This window comes from Colletotrichum phormii (genome assembly GCF_030913505.1).
Source record: "Colletotrichum phormii strain CBS 102054 chromosome Unknown BDP81scaffold_8, whole genome shotgun sequence".
Lineage (NCBI taxonomy): Eukaryota > Fungi > Ascomycota > Sordariomycetes > Glomerellales > Glomerellaceae > Colletotrichum > Colletotrichum phormii.
Window position 1 is genome coordinate 848,983 of NW_026851450.1, and position 16,759 is coordinate 865,741.

At 54.0% G+C, this 16,759-nt stretch overlaps 5 protein-coding genes across 5 annotated transcripts; 2 read left to right on the forward strand and 3 right to left on the reverse strand.

Moving 5' to 3' along the window:
- Positions 1-210: 210 nt before the first annotated feature.
- BDP81DRAFT_448824 (ubiquitin-conjugating enzyme E2-18 kDa) lies at positions 211-806 on the reverse strand (the record flags this gene model as incomplete). Its single annotated transcript, XM_060592338.1, has 2 exons — positions 211-464; positions 560-806. The coding sequence occupies 2 exons, from the start codon at positions 804-806 to the stop codon at positions 211-213; spliced, it is 501 nt and encodes a 166-aa protein (XP_060446310.1).
- A 446-nt stretch (positions 807-1,252) lies between these two features.
- BDP81DRAFT_317299 (uncharacterized protein) lies at positions 1,253-3,244 on the forward strand (the record flags this gene model as incomplete). Its single annotated transcript, XM_060584249.1, has 1 exon — positions 1,253-3,244. The coding sequence occupies one exon, from the start codon at positions 1,253-1,255 to the stop codon at positions 3,242-3,244; it is 1,992 nt and encodes a 663-aa protein (XP_060446311.1).
- Positions 3,245-4,112: 868 nt separating this feature from the next.
- BDP81DRAFT_280150 (uncharacterized protein) lies at positions 4,113-4,530 on the reverse strand (the record flags this gene model as incomplete). Its single annotated transcript, XM_060582997.1, has 3 exons — positions 4,113-4,285; positions 4,369-4,429; positions 4,483-4,530. Coding segments are annotated over 3 exons (282 nt in total), but the record flags the coding sequence as incomplete, so codon positions are not given.
- Positions 4,531-5,680: 1,150 nt separating this feature from the next.
- Positions 5,681-8,092, reverse strand: BDP81DRAFT_317260 (dipeptidyl peptidase IV N-terminal region-domain-containing protein; the record flags this gene model as incomplete). The annotated part of the gene is made up of 2 exons (XM_060584242.1): positions 5,681-7,549; positions 7,616-8,092. The coding sequence occupies 2 exons, from the start codon at positions 8,090-8,092 to the stop codon at positions 5,681-5,683; spliced, it is 2,346 nt and encodes a 781-aa protein (XP_060446313.1).
- Positions 8,093-13,103: 5,011 nt separating this feature from the next.
- Positions 13,104-14,641, forward strand: BDP81DRAFT_372607 (phosphotransferase enzyme family protein; the record flags this gene model as incomplete). The annotated part of the gene is made up of 2 exons (XM_060586658.1): positions 13,104-13,373; positions 13,485-14,641. The coding sequence occupies exon 2, from the start codon at positions 13,601-13,603 to the stop codon at positions 14,639-14,641; it is 1,041 nt and encodes a 346-aa protein (XP_060446314.1). The 5' UTR covers positions 13,104-13,373; positions 13,485-13,600.
- Positions 14,642-16,759: the final 2,118 nt, after the last annotated feature.

The window sequence follows — 16,759 nt, forward strand, 5'->3', positions numbered from 1 at the left end:
AGCATTTATGATGGAAGTGAATATTTGAAGCCATATTTGATTGATTCCCCAAACGCCGTGCTATGCTTGTAGTGTTGACCGCCAACTTTACGTCTGCGTACACTGATCGTTTATAGAACGGCGGTCTCGCTCTCTCCGTAGTCCGCAACTACCATCCGCTCTATCGTCTGTATCTTTTCTCTGGATACATCTCAGAAGACCAGCATAGGCTTACAGGCCGAGCGATCGCCGGACGCCGTCACGGACCTTTTGCTCGTACTCTGTCCTCCGCTCGCGCCACATTTTCGCGGCCTCGACGTTGGCGGGGCTCTCGTCGTTTGGCTCGGCGAGCATGCTCATGACGGAGATGAGGATCTTTTCGACCGACTGGATCGGGGACCAGCGCTCCGAGGCGTGTTCGTAGTGGTTTGGGTCGTCGCCGGGCGGGTGGAGGATGGAGATGCAGACTAGGCCGCTTGGGTAGACTGGTGATTTTTTGTCAGCAATGCGTTTGTACTCTCTACGAGGTGTCTGCGAGGTGATATCACGGGGAAAGAAGAGGAGCAGGAGGAGACTGTACTATTCGGATGCCACATGTCGACGAGGAACTTCATGGTCGGCGGGGCAAGAGGATAGTCCTTGGGGAACTTGAGCTCGGCGGGGAAGACACCGCCTTCGAAAGGGGTTCCTTCGGGTCCTTGGATCAGGGCTTCCCAGTGGAGGAGGTCGTCTTCGGAGACGGGGCCGGCGGTGATGCCTTCTGGGGGATTATTTGTCAAGGCGCGGTACTCTTGGAGCAGGCGGCGGTGGGCGGTGGATTGGGCCATGGCGGCGATGGTGGCCCGGTTGGAGTCGCGGGGAGTTGAGGATGGAGAGGTAGAGATGCGAGGTTTGTGGACGATGGCTGAGAAGGTCGGGGATTATGATCTAGCGGGCTGGTGTCTCCGGTGACTTACACAAGAGATGGACGTGGACGGGATGGATCTCCGGGTAATGGTGGTCATAGTGATGGCAGATTGGCGGGGGTGGGGGGGAAACTTCCCTGTCCAAGTGGTTCTCCGAAGTTTACCCCGACGGGTGGCACATGGATCGAAGCTTGGGTCGGGTTCACCGAGCATTTTTTGGGAGCTCTGTCCACCCGTCTCCCCGGCCGACATCATCCAACCACCAATCCAATTCTCGACAGTCGCTTTTTCTCATACTTTCTGCGTACCTAGGAAAGCAAGGGAACGGGGACGCGAACTCCCTTCTTCTCCATTGTGGTTCCTACACGATGCCTCCGCGACTCCCACTGAGGCCAATCGCAGGCCGCGCCGCCTCTTCCCTGGCAGCGGCAAAGCAAAATGCTGCTGCCCCTTCGCGCGCAGTATGCCTGTTCTGCTCGCTTTCCACTCCCTCGCGACCGACGACGACAACGACGAATGCAACCACCAACAACCGAATCCAAACGAGAAAGGCATTGAAGCAACACCGCTTCCAATCCACCGAATCGACAGCACCATCACCGTCACCATCACCAGCAGCAGAGACCACCGCGCCCGAGAACCCGAGGGCCGAACTCATCGACACCCTCCTAAAGCTCCAAAAACACGCCGTAAACCACGTCAACCTCTCCCGTCTACAGCTCGCGCTCCAGGGCCTGCGACAAGAACCTGGTCAGGAATCGATCCGCGTCACAATCCTCTCCCTCGCCACCGGCGGCGCGGAACAGGGCAAGGCGGCAAAGGACCTTCTCCGACTGCTCCTCGCGGATCCCTTGGGCGACGAGGCAGAGTGGGAAAGGGAGCTGGCGCAGCATGACCCGTCGCACCCGCTCGTAGTGCGCATCGGACAGGAGCATAATGCGGCGGAGGCCGGGCCGCGGGTGACGATATCAAAGACGAATCTGCTGCACGAGCTCGACGTGTCGTCGCCTGCGCTGAATGGACACGGGATTGAGCTTTTGCTGATGGAGGTGAACCCCTTTAGCCCCGTGCCGGGACCGGGCGAGACGGCGGTGCAGGATGTCGAGGAGGCTGTTCTTGTGCCGACGGTGGATATCCCGTCCAACACGGGGCGGTACACGCCTATTACGACGCCGGTGCACAAGGCTTTGGTTGTTTCTGGTGGTGTCATGGGGGCTGCTTCTGTTGCGGCTCTGCCGTTGGCGGAGTACCGCGATACCGTGTTTGGGGCCGTCAACTTGCCAGAGTATCCTGTGGAAAAGGAGGCGGGAGTCACGTTCCAGCCGATTGATGTGTCGGTGGGCAGCAAGGGCCTTGATCTCATTCGCCAGAACATTGGAAACGCTATGGAGTACGAGAGGTCATGGTACAAGAGTAATGTGCCTGTCCTTGTTCAATGGCTCAAGACAGGCGTGCAGACGGATGAAAGCCAGGCTACCAAGCCAGCAGTCCGTCTCCTCGTCGCCTCACTCCTCCGCAACGCCCTCGCAGAGATTGAAGCCGAGGAATCGCGCTTGCTTTCAGGACGACTGACCGCGGAAGCTGCGTCATCCGGACTGACCGTCATGAACGAGAGACTGGCGCAGTGGTCCCAGTTCGCGCACGAGGAACTCCAGCAGCAGCTCGACCTCGCTTTCGCGGGCACGAGGTGGCGCAAGCTGGGCTGGTGGAAGCTCTTCTGGAGGGTGGACGACGTAGGCGTTCTCACGACAGATATGCTCAGCCAGCGATTCCTCCCCGGCGCAGAGAGGGAACTCGTCTACCTAGCCGGCCGCATCGCCGAGTCGGGCGTCGCTTCAACCACCACCGAACCGCCCGTCTACGCCCAGCCGACGTCCGAACTCCAGAAATCCCTGCCCGAAAGCAGCACCGTCGCCAAAGCCGTGACGCAGAAGCCCAAATGGCCTACGCACATCGCCTTCACGCGTCGCTACCTCCACGAGGAAACCGTTCCCTCCCTCCAGGCCCTCGCGCAGAAGCTCGTCCTCCAGGCCTCGAGCACCTCGGCCCTGACGACGGCGCTGGCGGGTCTGCTGTACGTGTCGCAGTACGCTTCCTCCGTCTACGAGGCTGGCGCCGTGGCGGCGCTGGGCGTGATGTGGAGCCTGCGCAGGTTGCAGACCAAGTGGGAGATGGCGCGGACGTACTGGGAGGGCGAGGTGCGTGAGGAAGGGCGCAAGGCTGTGCGGGGTGTGGAGCAGAGTGTTGCGGATACGCTTGATGGGTCGAGGGAGGGTGCTGTTGTTGAGGGCGCGGAGGAGCTCCGTAGGGCCAAGGAGCTTGTTGGGAAGGCCGAGGATGCGCTGAAGCGGTTGAAGTGAGGTGAGGAGAGCAAGAACGAGGATTTGCGTGTCACGGGTTTGTATCATCATCTGTATAATGTATGAGAAATGTCCATGATAGACATACACGCACGAAATCCCCGATACCACAAGAGACAAGAGGAACAAGCAGGAGAGATTTGTTTGAGGCGCCGGGAGGGCATTAGCATTCTATTGCTGCGGTATCTTGGCTTCGACGCCTAACTTTATGTGTCAGCTGAGGGTGGTTGACGGCTGGCTCATTTAGATAGAAAGAGTTAAGGCCTACCCTAGCGACCGCCATTTCCCACATGCTGCTTGGCCAGTGACATCCTCAGATCGCCCGTACTTGCTCGGGGGAAACTTGTGGTCCCGTGGCACAGTCATCGGCAGTATCATGCCTCGCGCTGATTTTTGTGGTTTCCCGGTTCCCCCTCGACTGGTATCCACCTATGGAACGTTGAACCATTCCCTATCAAACTCTCAAAAACCACCGTAAAACGCCAGGAAACTTTTCTTCTTTTCCGAAAGAGCCACATTTTGAAGCTCTGGGGTTTCCATTCACGCAAAAAACCCGAAAGTCGGCCCCCGTCCTTCTCCTTTCCTTCCACTCTTAAACGACTTGTTATGGGCAGGTTCGGTGGTTTCCATCGTGAAGGAAATGCGCGCTGATGTCTCGTATCGAAGCAATACGCTGTCGCTCCCCCCCTTTGTTCGCCCTCTCTCTCTCTCTCCCTCTTGCAATAACAATCGAGTATTTTCTTTTCTTTTCTTTTCAAGACCGAGTCGAAGAGGCATGCTGCGAATGCTGCGGCGTAAGATCCTAGCGTCCTCCGCGCCCGCTGGCCCTCGCCCTGCTCACAGTCGCGCGACCGCGCGCCATACCGACACCGCGGCCGCGGACGTTGCGGGAGCGGAACATGGGCGCGTTGCGCAGCATGTCCGGGACGATGAAGAAGCGGACGTGGGAGCCGCGGATGTAGACCTGGTCGAGGTGGGAGACGCGGCCATCGCGGGCGGTGACGGTGATGTCTTTGAGTTGGACGTTCATGTTGTCTTCGGCTGTTGGGGGGAGAGGTGAATGTCAGCGGGTTGTTATGACCAGATTAGGGACAAAGGGACAGGGAGGGAGGAAGGTAGCGTACCTTCGAGGAGCTTGCCGCGGTAAGTTTGGCCTGATGTGATTTCGAGGGTGACGATGTGGCCCTGCGCGCGCATGGTTAGCTTAAATACTTCCTGTGGGGGCCAGAAGAAAGTACCTGTGCCTCGTTGAGGAGCTTGATGGGGATGCCAATTGTGGAGGTCATGATTGCGGTTGTTTGGAGGAATCGAGGTCGAGCTGTCGTGGGTGTTTAGGTCGAGATGGATGGGTGGAGGGGGGTCGGGAGTAGCTTGTCGCGATCGCGGGTCGGGGCGGTTTGGGGTGGTGGATGATGAAAAGTGAAGGCGGGCTCTGGAGGAGGAAGGTAGCTGGAGGTTGGTGTTTTTCCGAGCCGCGATTTGGCCTCACCGAGCGCTCCGTGGCAGCGCCGAGGTGAGTGCAAAGGTGGGGCTGTTGTGGTCACTCACCTTGCGGGGCTTTGAGAATGTCTCCCTCTGGGTCTATTCTCACTTCCGCCCAGTTCGACTCTGCTTTTAATCAGGGATAAGTCCTCTCTTGAAGAACTCTATTGCTATCGTCACAGGCTCAAGGGGCTGATGGTCGCACGTATCTTGGCCTCTTGAATACCATGATAAAATTACATCTGATTCGTGACCTGACAGACAGCACGCAAGATCTATTTGCGAATTGACAATCCGTCAAGACTCACCAGTTCTCGTGGCCAAAGTCTAGAAGATACTTGTGGAGTTCCTATAAAATAACGACGAGAGGTAAAGTCGATGTGGTCTTGGGCGAACGAGACTGAGGCTCGATCCGCCAGGACAAAGTTGCTCTTAAAGAGCATTGGACGCAGGAGTAGATCTGTGCTGACATGCCATCAGAGAATCCAAGAATTGCATCTCCTAGATCAGATAATATGCAAGTGAAACCTTCCGAGAGCAGTTCTCTGCGTGTTTCTAGACTACTAATACTCACCCTTTAACTTTGCACTTTCAATCCCGCACATAGCGCCGCTCACCATCACGTAAGTAAGGTAGTTTAAAAAGTGGCACAAAGACACTCTAATTCTACGACAGATCATAATGCGATTTTCTGCATTTGTTGCGATTGAGATCGAGCAGAACTCCTAAAAGCTGGTTTTCCGTCTTGACTCTTCCTGATCGGTAACACATCTCTGTTCGACGAGAAGATGACGACCTGCTTCTCTCACCAGGTACTGACCGGTGTTATGACCCAGAGGGAGAGTTATTGCATTCGTACACGATACAGAAACATGCTATTCTGGACAGGTATGACACATTAACATTTCTCAAAAGCGACGCTAAAATATCTACATCGAAGCCAACACCACACCCCTAAGACCTCTCAAAGTCAAACGTGTCAGGCAAGCTCTTCTTGCTCCACTGGTGAACAAGCGGATCCCCGGATCGTCGTTTCTCCCTGAACAGCGCCTCCGTCAAGTACTTGTACAGCCAGATATTGGCGCCATTATACGCGATACTGTGGTCGCTGTCCGTGAAACTCAGCCACTTCATCTTGGACACGGGCACCCCGGCGCCGACGAGGAGGTCAATGAGCGCAGCCGCGTTCTGGTAGTGCACGTTATCGTCACCCGTGCCGTGGAGGATGGTAAACTCGCCCGCCAGGTTCTTGAACCCGTCGGCGTTGCGAACGGCCGTCTCGTTGTAGCCCTCTTCGTTGGCGTCGAGCGTCTTCATGTAGCGCTCCGTGTACAGCGAATCATAGAAGCGCCAGTCGCTGACGGGGGCGACGATGAGGCCGGACGAGAAGACGCCCGAGTTCGCCTCGAGAACCTTGGCCGAGAGGTAGCCGCCGTACGACCAGCCAAAGATGCCAATCTTGGCGGCATCGATAAAAGCGTTCTGCGAAGAAAGCTGTTCGGCGGCCCAGATCTGGTCGAGAGGTTCCAGGCGGCCGAGGTGGCCGGCCACGGTGGAGCGGAAGGCGCGGCCCTTGTAGCCTGTGCCGCGGTTGTCTACAGTGTAGGTAATGTACTCCATTTCCGGGTCGGAGGCGATGAAAGCGCGCCAGTTGATGGTTTGGTAGCGCTTCGTAACCTCTTGTGCACCGGGGCCGCCGTAGGGGGTGAAGAGGGCTGGGTACTTCTTGGATGGGTCAAAGTTGGCGGGGAGGCGCTGCATTACGTTGAGGGTGTAGCCGTCGGGGTGCGCAAGCTCGGTGTAAGTGATGTTGGGGAGCTTGTATTCCTGGAGACGGTCGACGAGGGCCTCGTTGGTGGTGATGGTGCGGACCGGGGTGGTCGAGTTGGTGGCGTAAAGCTCCTGGTAGGGGACGTTGGGGCCCTGGTAGGTCAGGATGTAGTAGCCGGCCGAAGACGAGAACGAGGCGGTCCAGTAGCCTGCGACGGTGTCGTCGACGAGAGCCGTCTTGACACCGGAAGGGTAGGAGACGGAGTAAAGGTGTCTCTCGGTGCTGTGGTGCTCGGTGGACAGGTAGTAGACGAGATGGCGCTCGGTGTCGACCTTGAGTACGGAAGTCACTTCCCACTCGCCGCTGGTCAGAGGAATAGGGCTGCCGCCATTGACCGAGTAGAGGTAGATGTGGTTCCATCCAGACTCGTCGGACAGATCGAGGAAGTAGGCGTCGGTGGAGTTTCTTGTGGCGTTTTGCAGGGGACCAACGTACTCAATGCCCAGGTTATTGTCCAGCCATCCATCGGAGCCATCCCGCTCTCGAATGACCTCGGAAGCGTAGCCCTCAACATCAACGCGGACAAGCTTCTCCTGGTCTTGAACACGGTTGAAGGCTCGGTAGGCGAAACTGGCATGGTTGGTGGTCAACCACTTGACCTCACCGACGACGAGGTCGTCGGCGGGAAACGCATCAATATCGACGGTAGTGGCCTCCTCGGTCTCGACATCCAGAAGCGTCAGCGCCACCGTGGGGTTCTTGCTACCGACCTTGGGGTAACGTAGGTCTAACTCGACAGGGTACGGGGGCGCAATCTTCTCGCCGCCCATGAAGTAGGGGATGGTGAATGTCTCGACGCCCGTCTCATTGAAGCTGAGGTAGGCGAAGTACTCGCCATCGGGGGAGAACCAGAAGGTGCTTCTGCTGCCAAAGATTTCCTCCTCGTAGACCCAGTCGGGAACACCGTGGAACAGATCCGGACCGCCGTCGTTGGTGATTTGGGAAATGGTTCCGTTCTTGCTGAGGAAGAGGTTGTTACCGCGGACGAAGGCCTAGGTGCTTGTGTTAGCTGAATCTGAGTGTAGCTAAACTGCGTGGTGCTGAACTGGAGTACTCACAATTGCATCTCCCACGGGCGCAAATTCTGCGTACTGAATATCTCCGACTTGATCATCCACGAGCGGCTCGACAACGCCAGATTCGACGTCAAGAATGGAGTAGTCGGCAAAGTACGAGTAGCGGTACTGCTTGGTGTAGTTGGTGGCAAAGAGGACCTTCTTCAGATCCGGGCGGATCCAGTACTCGGCGTAATCGGCAGGGATCTTGTCGGCCGATACGAAGGTCTCGTTTGCGCCGGTGACAATGTCCTCGATCACGAGGGCATTGTTGGAAAGATAGATGAAGCGACCGTCTTCAACGCCCGAGAGCCAGCTGACAGATCGCGAGCTGGCGCCGAATCGCGGGGAGACAACTGTCTCGTTCCAGGTCACAATGCGATCGCCGCCTCCGCTGGGCTGGTGCGGTTCGCGTTCAATGGCCGATGCGCCGAGGATGAAGGCCGCAGCGGCAACGACCTTGAGAAGTTGGCGGACCATGCTGGGTGTCGGGTGTCCCAATTCCTATAGTAATCGAGAATGGGTACCTTTTGCAAGAAACGGCAAGCAAACAGAGGCGAAAGAAAGTCGCGTCCTAAGATCCTGGAGAGGTGCCGCCACTTTATACCAGCGTGCGGTGCGGTGCCATTGAACTAAAGTGCGTCGATGGCCATGCAGGTGCGCGTTGCAGTGGGCCGTGTTCCACTGCAGTGCTGACGAGAGATCACCGAGCGACGGTGCATCGGTCCATCGTTGGCGACATTGTTGGATGTTGTGCTCGGATGCCAAGTAAACGACATGGATCGCGGTCGAGTTGTCAAGTTGTCGACGAGTCGGGCCCGCTGCTGTCTTCAAATCTCTTGCCCTCTGTTGGTCTCGGCGGTAATCTTGACTGGCTGCTGCGATACATGGGACGGAGTTTTCGAACGGAGAGACCCGGGGGATTCGTTAAGGACCTGCCAAAGATGGGTTGACGGCGTGATTAAGTCTGGATATTGAAGACATTGAGAGGCGGGGGTCATTGGCGTTAGTCATGGCGTGTGAGCAGGGGACTCAAAAGTCGGAGTAGTGCAAGGTACTCTGTATCTGGAGCTGGTTTCCCACAAGGCGATAATAGAGAGAGGAAGAGGAAGAGAACATGTGTATTTGTGTGTGTGTGTGTGTGTGTCTGTGGAAGAAAGAAATTGACGCGCCAGAGCACGCGAATGAAGCCAAGTGAAGCCAAGACGAGCTTGCACTGGTGCATTCCTCTTCGGGAAGGTTGCACTTGTACCGGAGAGGAGGCGGTGGGGCAGAAAACCGCAGTGGCGCCGGGGTTCGCCGCGGGTGGGGCGGGGCCGCGGCATGCCGCCCGGCCTCTCACGGCTTTCCCCCAAACTTGCTGATTCTTCCACTCACCCACTCCCTTTTTTCTCCGTCTGAAAAGTGCCGGCAATTGGACCGGAGAGGATCGAGAAGCAATGCAAGGCACATCTCATACCGTGAGTTCGGTGTGACAATGCTACATTCCCTTGGGTACGCGTGGAGTAGATGCTTCAGATAAACTGCCCAGGTGAAGAGATCTCACTCCCGCATGCTCTTCTCAGAAAAAGAAATGTTGGAAAAAAAAAAAACTTATCTTGATACCTCTTGCGTTAACCTCTGCGGTGATAACCTACTACCTTATCCTCCATAAGGTACATACAATTCTTCATCAACACCAGCTCGGACTCGGCACCGGACTCCACAATCCCGTCGGCAACTATGGAATCTTCGGGCTCGGGTGTGACTCCGGCCTCGGCGGCTTCGGCGAGTGACACTCGAGTGCTGAATTATGGCTCAGCACCATCTGCGCGGGCAAGTTGCAACTCATCAACTTACTCACAAGCATCTTCACCGAGGTCGCTTTCAAATATCTTCGAAACGACCGGGATGGGACCCACTTCCCGATCTTTGAGTGAGGCTTCCACTGTCTCGTGTACATGATGAGAGTTGGAACTTGAGCTACTAAGTCGGGCTTCCGGGTCTGACATTACTACATTCCCGTCTCTCTACAGTTTCAATTCTCTCGCGTCGATTCCGCAACGAGTGCCTGCTTAAACTTCGACAGTACAGAATCTGGTATCCTGGATCGAGACAATAGCCCAGTGACCGCATGTGTATGACTTCGGTTTCGCTTGTTATTCGATTAGATTCCTATATCAATTACTTGCTCGATACCTATCTTACTAGCTTCAGCGGGGAACCTTTCTTGGCCCTCTTGAGAGCAACATCGAATTAGTGTTTGCAACCCAGAGACTGTCGCGGCGAGGGACAGGATCCTTGAATCCTGCCGATTACCACAACCATGATCTCTTCGTTTGCTCGTTAATTTGTTGTTGGCGATTTGACAAGCTTGTAAGTTCAATGAGAAAAAGTGGCAGGAATCATCAAAAAATACGTGTTGGTGCCCATGACAGCATACGTGTTAATACGGGCTGAACTGTTGTCGGAATCCCCTCTCCTCAAAGGCCATTTCACATAGGGAGAAATAAGGAAATTCTGGTCACTGATAGTTGCCATCACTCTTGTGAAGAACTAAGGTTGGGCTCTATTTTCCAATTGGTAGGTCGCCAGGCGTATTGGTTGCCAGCTTGCCACTCTTTCCCATATCATCGAGCCAGCCCTTCCCAACAGAAGCCTATCCTATGACACTAGGGTAGCACTCCGTACCTAAGTACAAGGAAGCTAAATTACAGGGACGAAGTCACGTACCTTGTGCAAGTAATCTCGGGTTGAGATGTTCAGCCCAGTCAAGTAGGTGTGTTGGTTCCCACTGTTTCTCGCATAGAACTAGATAGGCGGGCGAACCCGTCACACCGGCGCTCCTCAAGCTTTCAAATCCCGATCTCAGATCTTCAGTTCAGGGTGATATTGCTGTATTTCGCACATCAATGTCCTTACCCCAGGAATATGAGAGAAATGTTTTTCCCGTGCCATTGCTGATACTTCGGAAAAGTTCGCAGCTGAAGATCGTTGGGTGTTTTCTGCCTAGTTCCCTCGATACGAGGGACCAAGCATTACGGGTAGAAATAGCTAGCCAGACAGACAGACGCATTGGAGACTGAATACTCGGCTCCGGCCGATCTCTGTGACTGTAAAAGTGCAGTTGGTCAGCATCGGGGTATGCCTGCCGGGGCTTTCTCAGGGGTCCCCAACAGAGTAGCACCTACCCATCCGCATCAGGTAACTGTTTTATGATGATCTTCAATCGAGTTCTCGGGCCTTTGCAACGGTAGCAAGACCCCTTTGATACCTCTCCAATCACGAAGCCTTCAGTGCGACTGGTTTCAAACCTGTCTGTCAGGCTTTCTAACTTTGGGACCGGAGAGTAAGCGGATAAATATCGGAACCATTGAATACGATTTACAGATAGGTTGAGGCGAGATGAATGCCCCTTTCTGTGTAGTCCAGCCGCCATACCATTCCACATAGATCCCTTTGACTTGAAGGTAAGATCAATGCCCTCTGCGGTGGAATCGAGAAGAGTCGTGTCTTGCCAAGGAGCATTGCGGCACTGACTCTTCAGGGATCGCATCCTTCTCAACTGGGGAACCAGCGGTATGAAAGAGACATATGGAGCATTTGGGGATAACTAAGTGAAGACGACTTCTAGTAATTACCCAGAGTGCGAAAACGCTAGACGCAAACACAGACTGATCGAGTATTTGAGTAGGCCGCACCGGGAATAAGCTCCGCTTGTAGTCGAATTAGTGAGCAGGTCTGACTTGGCGCCCGCTCTCGCTTTGACCCTGTGACTCCGGAGCAATATTCGAGTATCGCACTACTGCATTCTCTCCGGGCTGTGTTGTCTCTAGCGATTTCTTTTGTGCGACTCGGAACGGATATCAGATAGAATTACCGGGACGGCATAGAGCAAAAAGAAGAAATTCCATGCCCAGTGTCTGGGTCCAGGATACCTTTGAACTTTGGTTTGAAGGGGGGTCAGAGTGGGAAACGACTGTACTGGACCAGTTACAATAGGGCAGAAGACGACTAGTCCAAACGTCTTCACCTTTGGCCGCGACCTTCCGAGAAAGATATACGGCCCGATCTCGGCAGTCACTTTACCAATGGGAGGGCGCAGTGTAACCCATGTGGTTTGGCTGGTAGCTGGCCGGATCTCTGTGAGACATCATCAACTGCCAACCCGAGCCTAAGCGCCATCATCCACTTCACGGAAGGCAAGGGGTGTCCTCCCCGGTCGAACCTGGAGGGAGGGTGCTCCCGCTAGACTGTCACCTCACAAACATCAGATGGGACGATCGGCGAGGGTTGGTTCGGGGTCAATCTATGGAGTATGGTGCCGGCGGGACACCCCACCGCGATTGGACATCGGCGATCGCCCCGATAACCTCCTTTTTTCCTGGGAACCGACATGGACCTTTCTCATCTCACATTTTCTCTCCCCTCCCACCCTGGGGCCCCCATGATGCATCATATCATATCACATCCCCCATCTCACCTACGATTGTCTCAACGACATGCTCGAAAATACGCCCCATCATACCACCGCCGGTAAGCTAAGACAGGCATTGGGGGACGCCTCCTCAACGTTGTGTGTTCAGCCAGCCCGGAGACACCGTCCGAGCAAACAGACACAAACGCACACACGCATATTCGTCCACATAACTACATACAAACTGGCAAAATGATTCTCACCCCGGTCGAAGCGCTCCCGCGGCACATATCAATAAATCTGAACCCATGTCCGATCCTCAACCCCCCAATGACATTCAGCCCTCGGCCTCCATCCGGCAAGATCGCCAGCCGACTCACCTCGCTCACCTGAAATCCCTCACTTTGCAAGACCTATCCGTACTCCGTACACGCTCACTCACAGCGTGCGCGCCCCCTACACCTGTAGCGTCCCTGTTGTCTCATGCTCGTGTCTTACGTCACGCATCGATGAATGTGACTTAAACAGCATGGCACGCATGCATGGTACGCCTTGCCCATTTTCGACAGCGGGTGTCTGGCCGCTCTGGCGTGCCGGGTAGGAAAGACACACCCTTCTTTTTCCCCCTTGTCCTCTTTCTGCCAACAGGCACACGAGGCATTTCGTGATATCTGATCTCCCGCCAGCCAGCTAGGGCCGTAACCTTCCCGGACGGAGGATTTCTTACCTGTCAGATATCGAATGTGAGGGATGAAGAAGCACGCACCCTGCCACTTTGCGGGATGCCACCAATCACCACCCGCCTAGTGGCATGCATCCTGCCCGCGCATGGATTCGGTCGACTCTTTCTCGTGGATGATGGCGTTCGTGATATCATCTCACGCCCGCCTCACTTCTCGCTCGGTCAGATGACCAGGATGGGCGAGAGCGAGGTAAGACATCGTTGACGAAGCATCATAGGTAATTCCCAAGCTAGACCCTAGGGCTTAGGTAGCCGGGGTTGGAACGGGAAAGAAAAAAAGGTATTGGCAGTGATATCGCTTTTCTCGGAGGATCTCAAAATTCCTTTCTCTCTCTTTTCAAGTCTCACACAGACAGAAAAAAAGGGTCTGGAATGGTCCCGGAGCAGATTCACCGTGCGCTCCCGTACCGACTTTCAAATGCGATTGATACCCCCAATCGCATCTGCCGGGACCCTTTCATTCACCGAAGTTGCCTCGCTCCCTTGACCATTCTCCACAGGGACTTTGTCAATCAGCGGAAGAAGAAAAGAGAGCCTGGTAAATGCTACCATCAGTTGAGATGGGACTCACAACCGCGGCAGGCTCGAGTTGACACCCAATCAGAGTTGATGATGGGTTAAAGGTATTAACTCAAAAGTCTTCCAGCTTACATTCAGTCTTCCGTCCCAACTCGACTGTTCTGTTCAGCTTCGTCTCTTGGTGAATCTGTATACTCATTCACTGTTCTTATTAGAGAACCTATTTTGGAAAATAAAAAAAGACGACTTCTTTTTCGCCTTCCCGAGCCGAACTCTTCTAGGAGCAGAAACCTCAACCCTTTACGATAGACTCTATTTAATATCACTTACAATGGCCGTCGCAAGCGAGATCTCTCCCGTCAGGGAACACTACATCAACCAGCTCACCCCTTTCGACAAGTTCATTGCAAGCCTCGGCAAAAGCGGACGCCCAACAGACTTCCAGCTTGTGGATTTCGCCGACCTCGAGATTCTCGGGACCCTCCCCGGCAAGACGGGAGCAAGGATCGTCACTAAAAAAGCGTCCGGCCTTACCCCACAAGCCAACTTCGTCTTCAAGGGCATGGACTTTGACCAGTACAAGCGAGACAGCAAAGACTTTAAGGAACACCAAGAAAAGACCCTCCTCCACGAGATCCGCACCTTGTACACCCTGCCGCCCCACCCGAACATCATGCCCTGCCCCAAGGTCCTCGTCGTCGTACAAGACGGGGACAAGAAGGACCGCATCTGCGGCTTTCTCCAACCGGTCCTGAGCAAAGACTCAGTCGACGAGCAAGTCATGCGCGCCAACAGGGCCGGCCGACGTCTCCCGCTGGATCTCAAGGCCAAGTGGTGCTACCAGATGGCCCTCGCGATTCAACACACCCACCAAGTCGCCGAGAGTTTCCACATGGACCTGAAGCCCGGCAACATCCTCGTCGACGACCAGAACAACCTCCGGCTCATCGACTGGGAGCAGAGCGGATTTTCCATGTTTACGCATCCGCCCGAGGTTACCATCGACCAGGAGGCCGAGGAGTCGTCCCTCTCCACCGGCGCGAACGGCAGGCCGGTGGTCATTTATACACCCCACACCGGCGCGCCGCGGAGGAATCAGAAGTGGGGATTCCCGGACTGGAACGTCCTTCCGGAGTGGGAGACGACGTGTCCCCGGGCGGCGGAGCTGGTGGAGGTGTTCAGTCTGGGCAGGACGATGTGGATGCTGCTCGAGCAGGTCGAGCAGTCTCCGGATCCTACGGTATGGACGGCCATGGCGATGGACGTCCCGAAGGAGTGGCAAGACATGATTATGCGGTGTGTTGGGAGGGACCCGAACAGCCGGCCCGAGTTAGACGAGGTGGTTGGCTTTTGGCGGAAGCAGTTGAGCTAGACTACGAGATTACGATTTTGCTTTTTGGGCATACTTACAAAGCGGTACAACATCAGGGACATGGAGTTTCTGGGACACCCACACGGTGGAGGATACACGTACTTTAGGCAGACACTTCGGAATCCTACACTAGTACTTGAATTTCAAAGAACACACACTTGTCATCTCCTCGACTTTGACAATTTTGTAGTAGGAAGTCCATCATGACCCGTGCTCGCTTTCATCACAGCCCAGAGTAATGGAGAAGCTTCGGGTCCAAGGTTTGGATTTGCGCCATGAAGGAAGCTACCCAAGAATAGAGACACTAAGGCAGAGAACCCCTGCTTGCTGCAGAATGTCGCAAGCGACTCTACTTTTGTCAAAGACGATTCCTTCAGGTGGAGCAACTCCATTTCCCTCGCCCTAGCCAGCCTCCCATTTGTAACCGAACAAGGGACACCCGCCGTGCTCTTTCCCTGACAAAAGATTATCCAGCAAGCGCATATCCTATACGGAAATTTAGAGTATTCTCCGAGAAAGTTAGAAGATTAAAAATTGTTCAAGGGGGAGCTTGAAGTCTTTCACAAGTCTCCACAGACCATCACACTGTGCCTGCGACCCAGATCCAGGCCCGGTACGACAGACTGCAAGAGGCACTCCGCCAAAACACTTTTTTCACGCGTCAAAGCAGAAATCGAATTTTACAGTCACCACACCACCGATTATTAAACTTTACACTAGTAAGATAAACTATAAATATGGTTTACGTAGATGTTACGACCCAACATGCATAACAAGGCCAGGGGGCCCGCCCCGCAGGCCTGCGGCGGCTATCTACTAGATATATACAGAGAACCCGGGAACTTAGGTGACTCCTCACGGAACGGAAGAACTATGGAACAAGTCACGTAACGATAAGGAAAGTGAGCACACGATAAGGTAATCATAGTGATTACTTAAAGTGAGCGCTCACCAGTATCCACTTAGTGATCACTAACGAATAGTTACGTTAACTACTAATACTATATTAAGTCGCATAGAGAAATCCGGTTCGAAGGCAAAATCTAAAAAGATAAAAATAGAGGATCGTAAGCATCTTACGCTTTTGGAATTTATCGAAGCTCGTTTAGTAACCGCCGATATACTTTATACTCGTTATTTTTATATAAAGGTCTTGTTTTAGTTCGGCGAGGGGTCTTCCCGTTATCGGACTTATGTCGAGGTAAAGAAGCCTTATAATGGGGTATTAATAGCTTCAACTCGTGAGTTCGCTTTCTTATTTTTATTATAACGTACATAATAAGCGAGTGGGCCAGACAAGCGAGTGGGCCACCCAACCACGACCACATGACATAAAGGAGCAAATATCAACACCCACCTCATGGATTCAATCCAAACTATTCAGAGTAAGAACTTCTAAACACATACCTCGAAAGGTACCCACTGTTAGTAATTATTAAGGTTATAGAGGGCTACGGCCCACTACACTATCATCTCTCAACATCAGCCCATACGAGCTAAATTCCACGACCATAGCGGTCTCCCTAGATGTAGGGCCATCGATCACGGTTCACGGGGACGCCGGTATATCTCGGCGGTCGGGACGAGTCCGGAAGTCAACTACAAAGATCAGAGTAGTTAAGCAGGTCAACCACCAGGACAATTCTAAGCTCAAAGACGAGATCAATAAGCTTTCGAATCTTGTCCAGGACCTCCTACATCGGGACGCCGAGAGGAAACAGTTTTTGAAAGACTATTTGACGAAGATCGAATCCTTAGAGAAAGAGCTTTAGGAGGAGAAACAGCGTTCAAACTAGCATTAACGTAGTCTAATAAGGTCTATATACGCTATTAGTACAGGGCCTAGCGAGACTGACCTGAGTTCCCAGGGGCATCCCTCGCTCATAACCCAGAACCAGCCGCCCCCAGTCCGTTCATATACGGCAGCGGTGAGCCAGCCACTATCCAAAAGATAGGGTAAACCAACGCTAGCTAAATAAGCTATAAAATAAGCTATAAACCGGGCAGCCTTAAAGGATCTACGCGTCTTTGCGCGTCTATTACCTAAAAGCCCGCTTCGGAACGAGAAAACCTACGATATATATATCTTCGTTTGGGAAAGGCTAAGTCCCCAAGCCC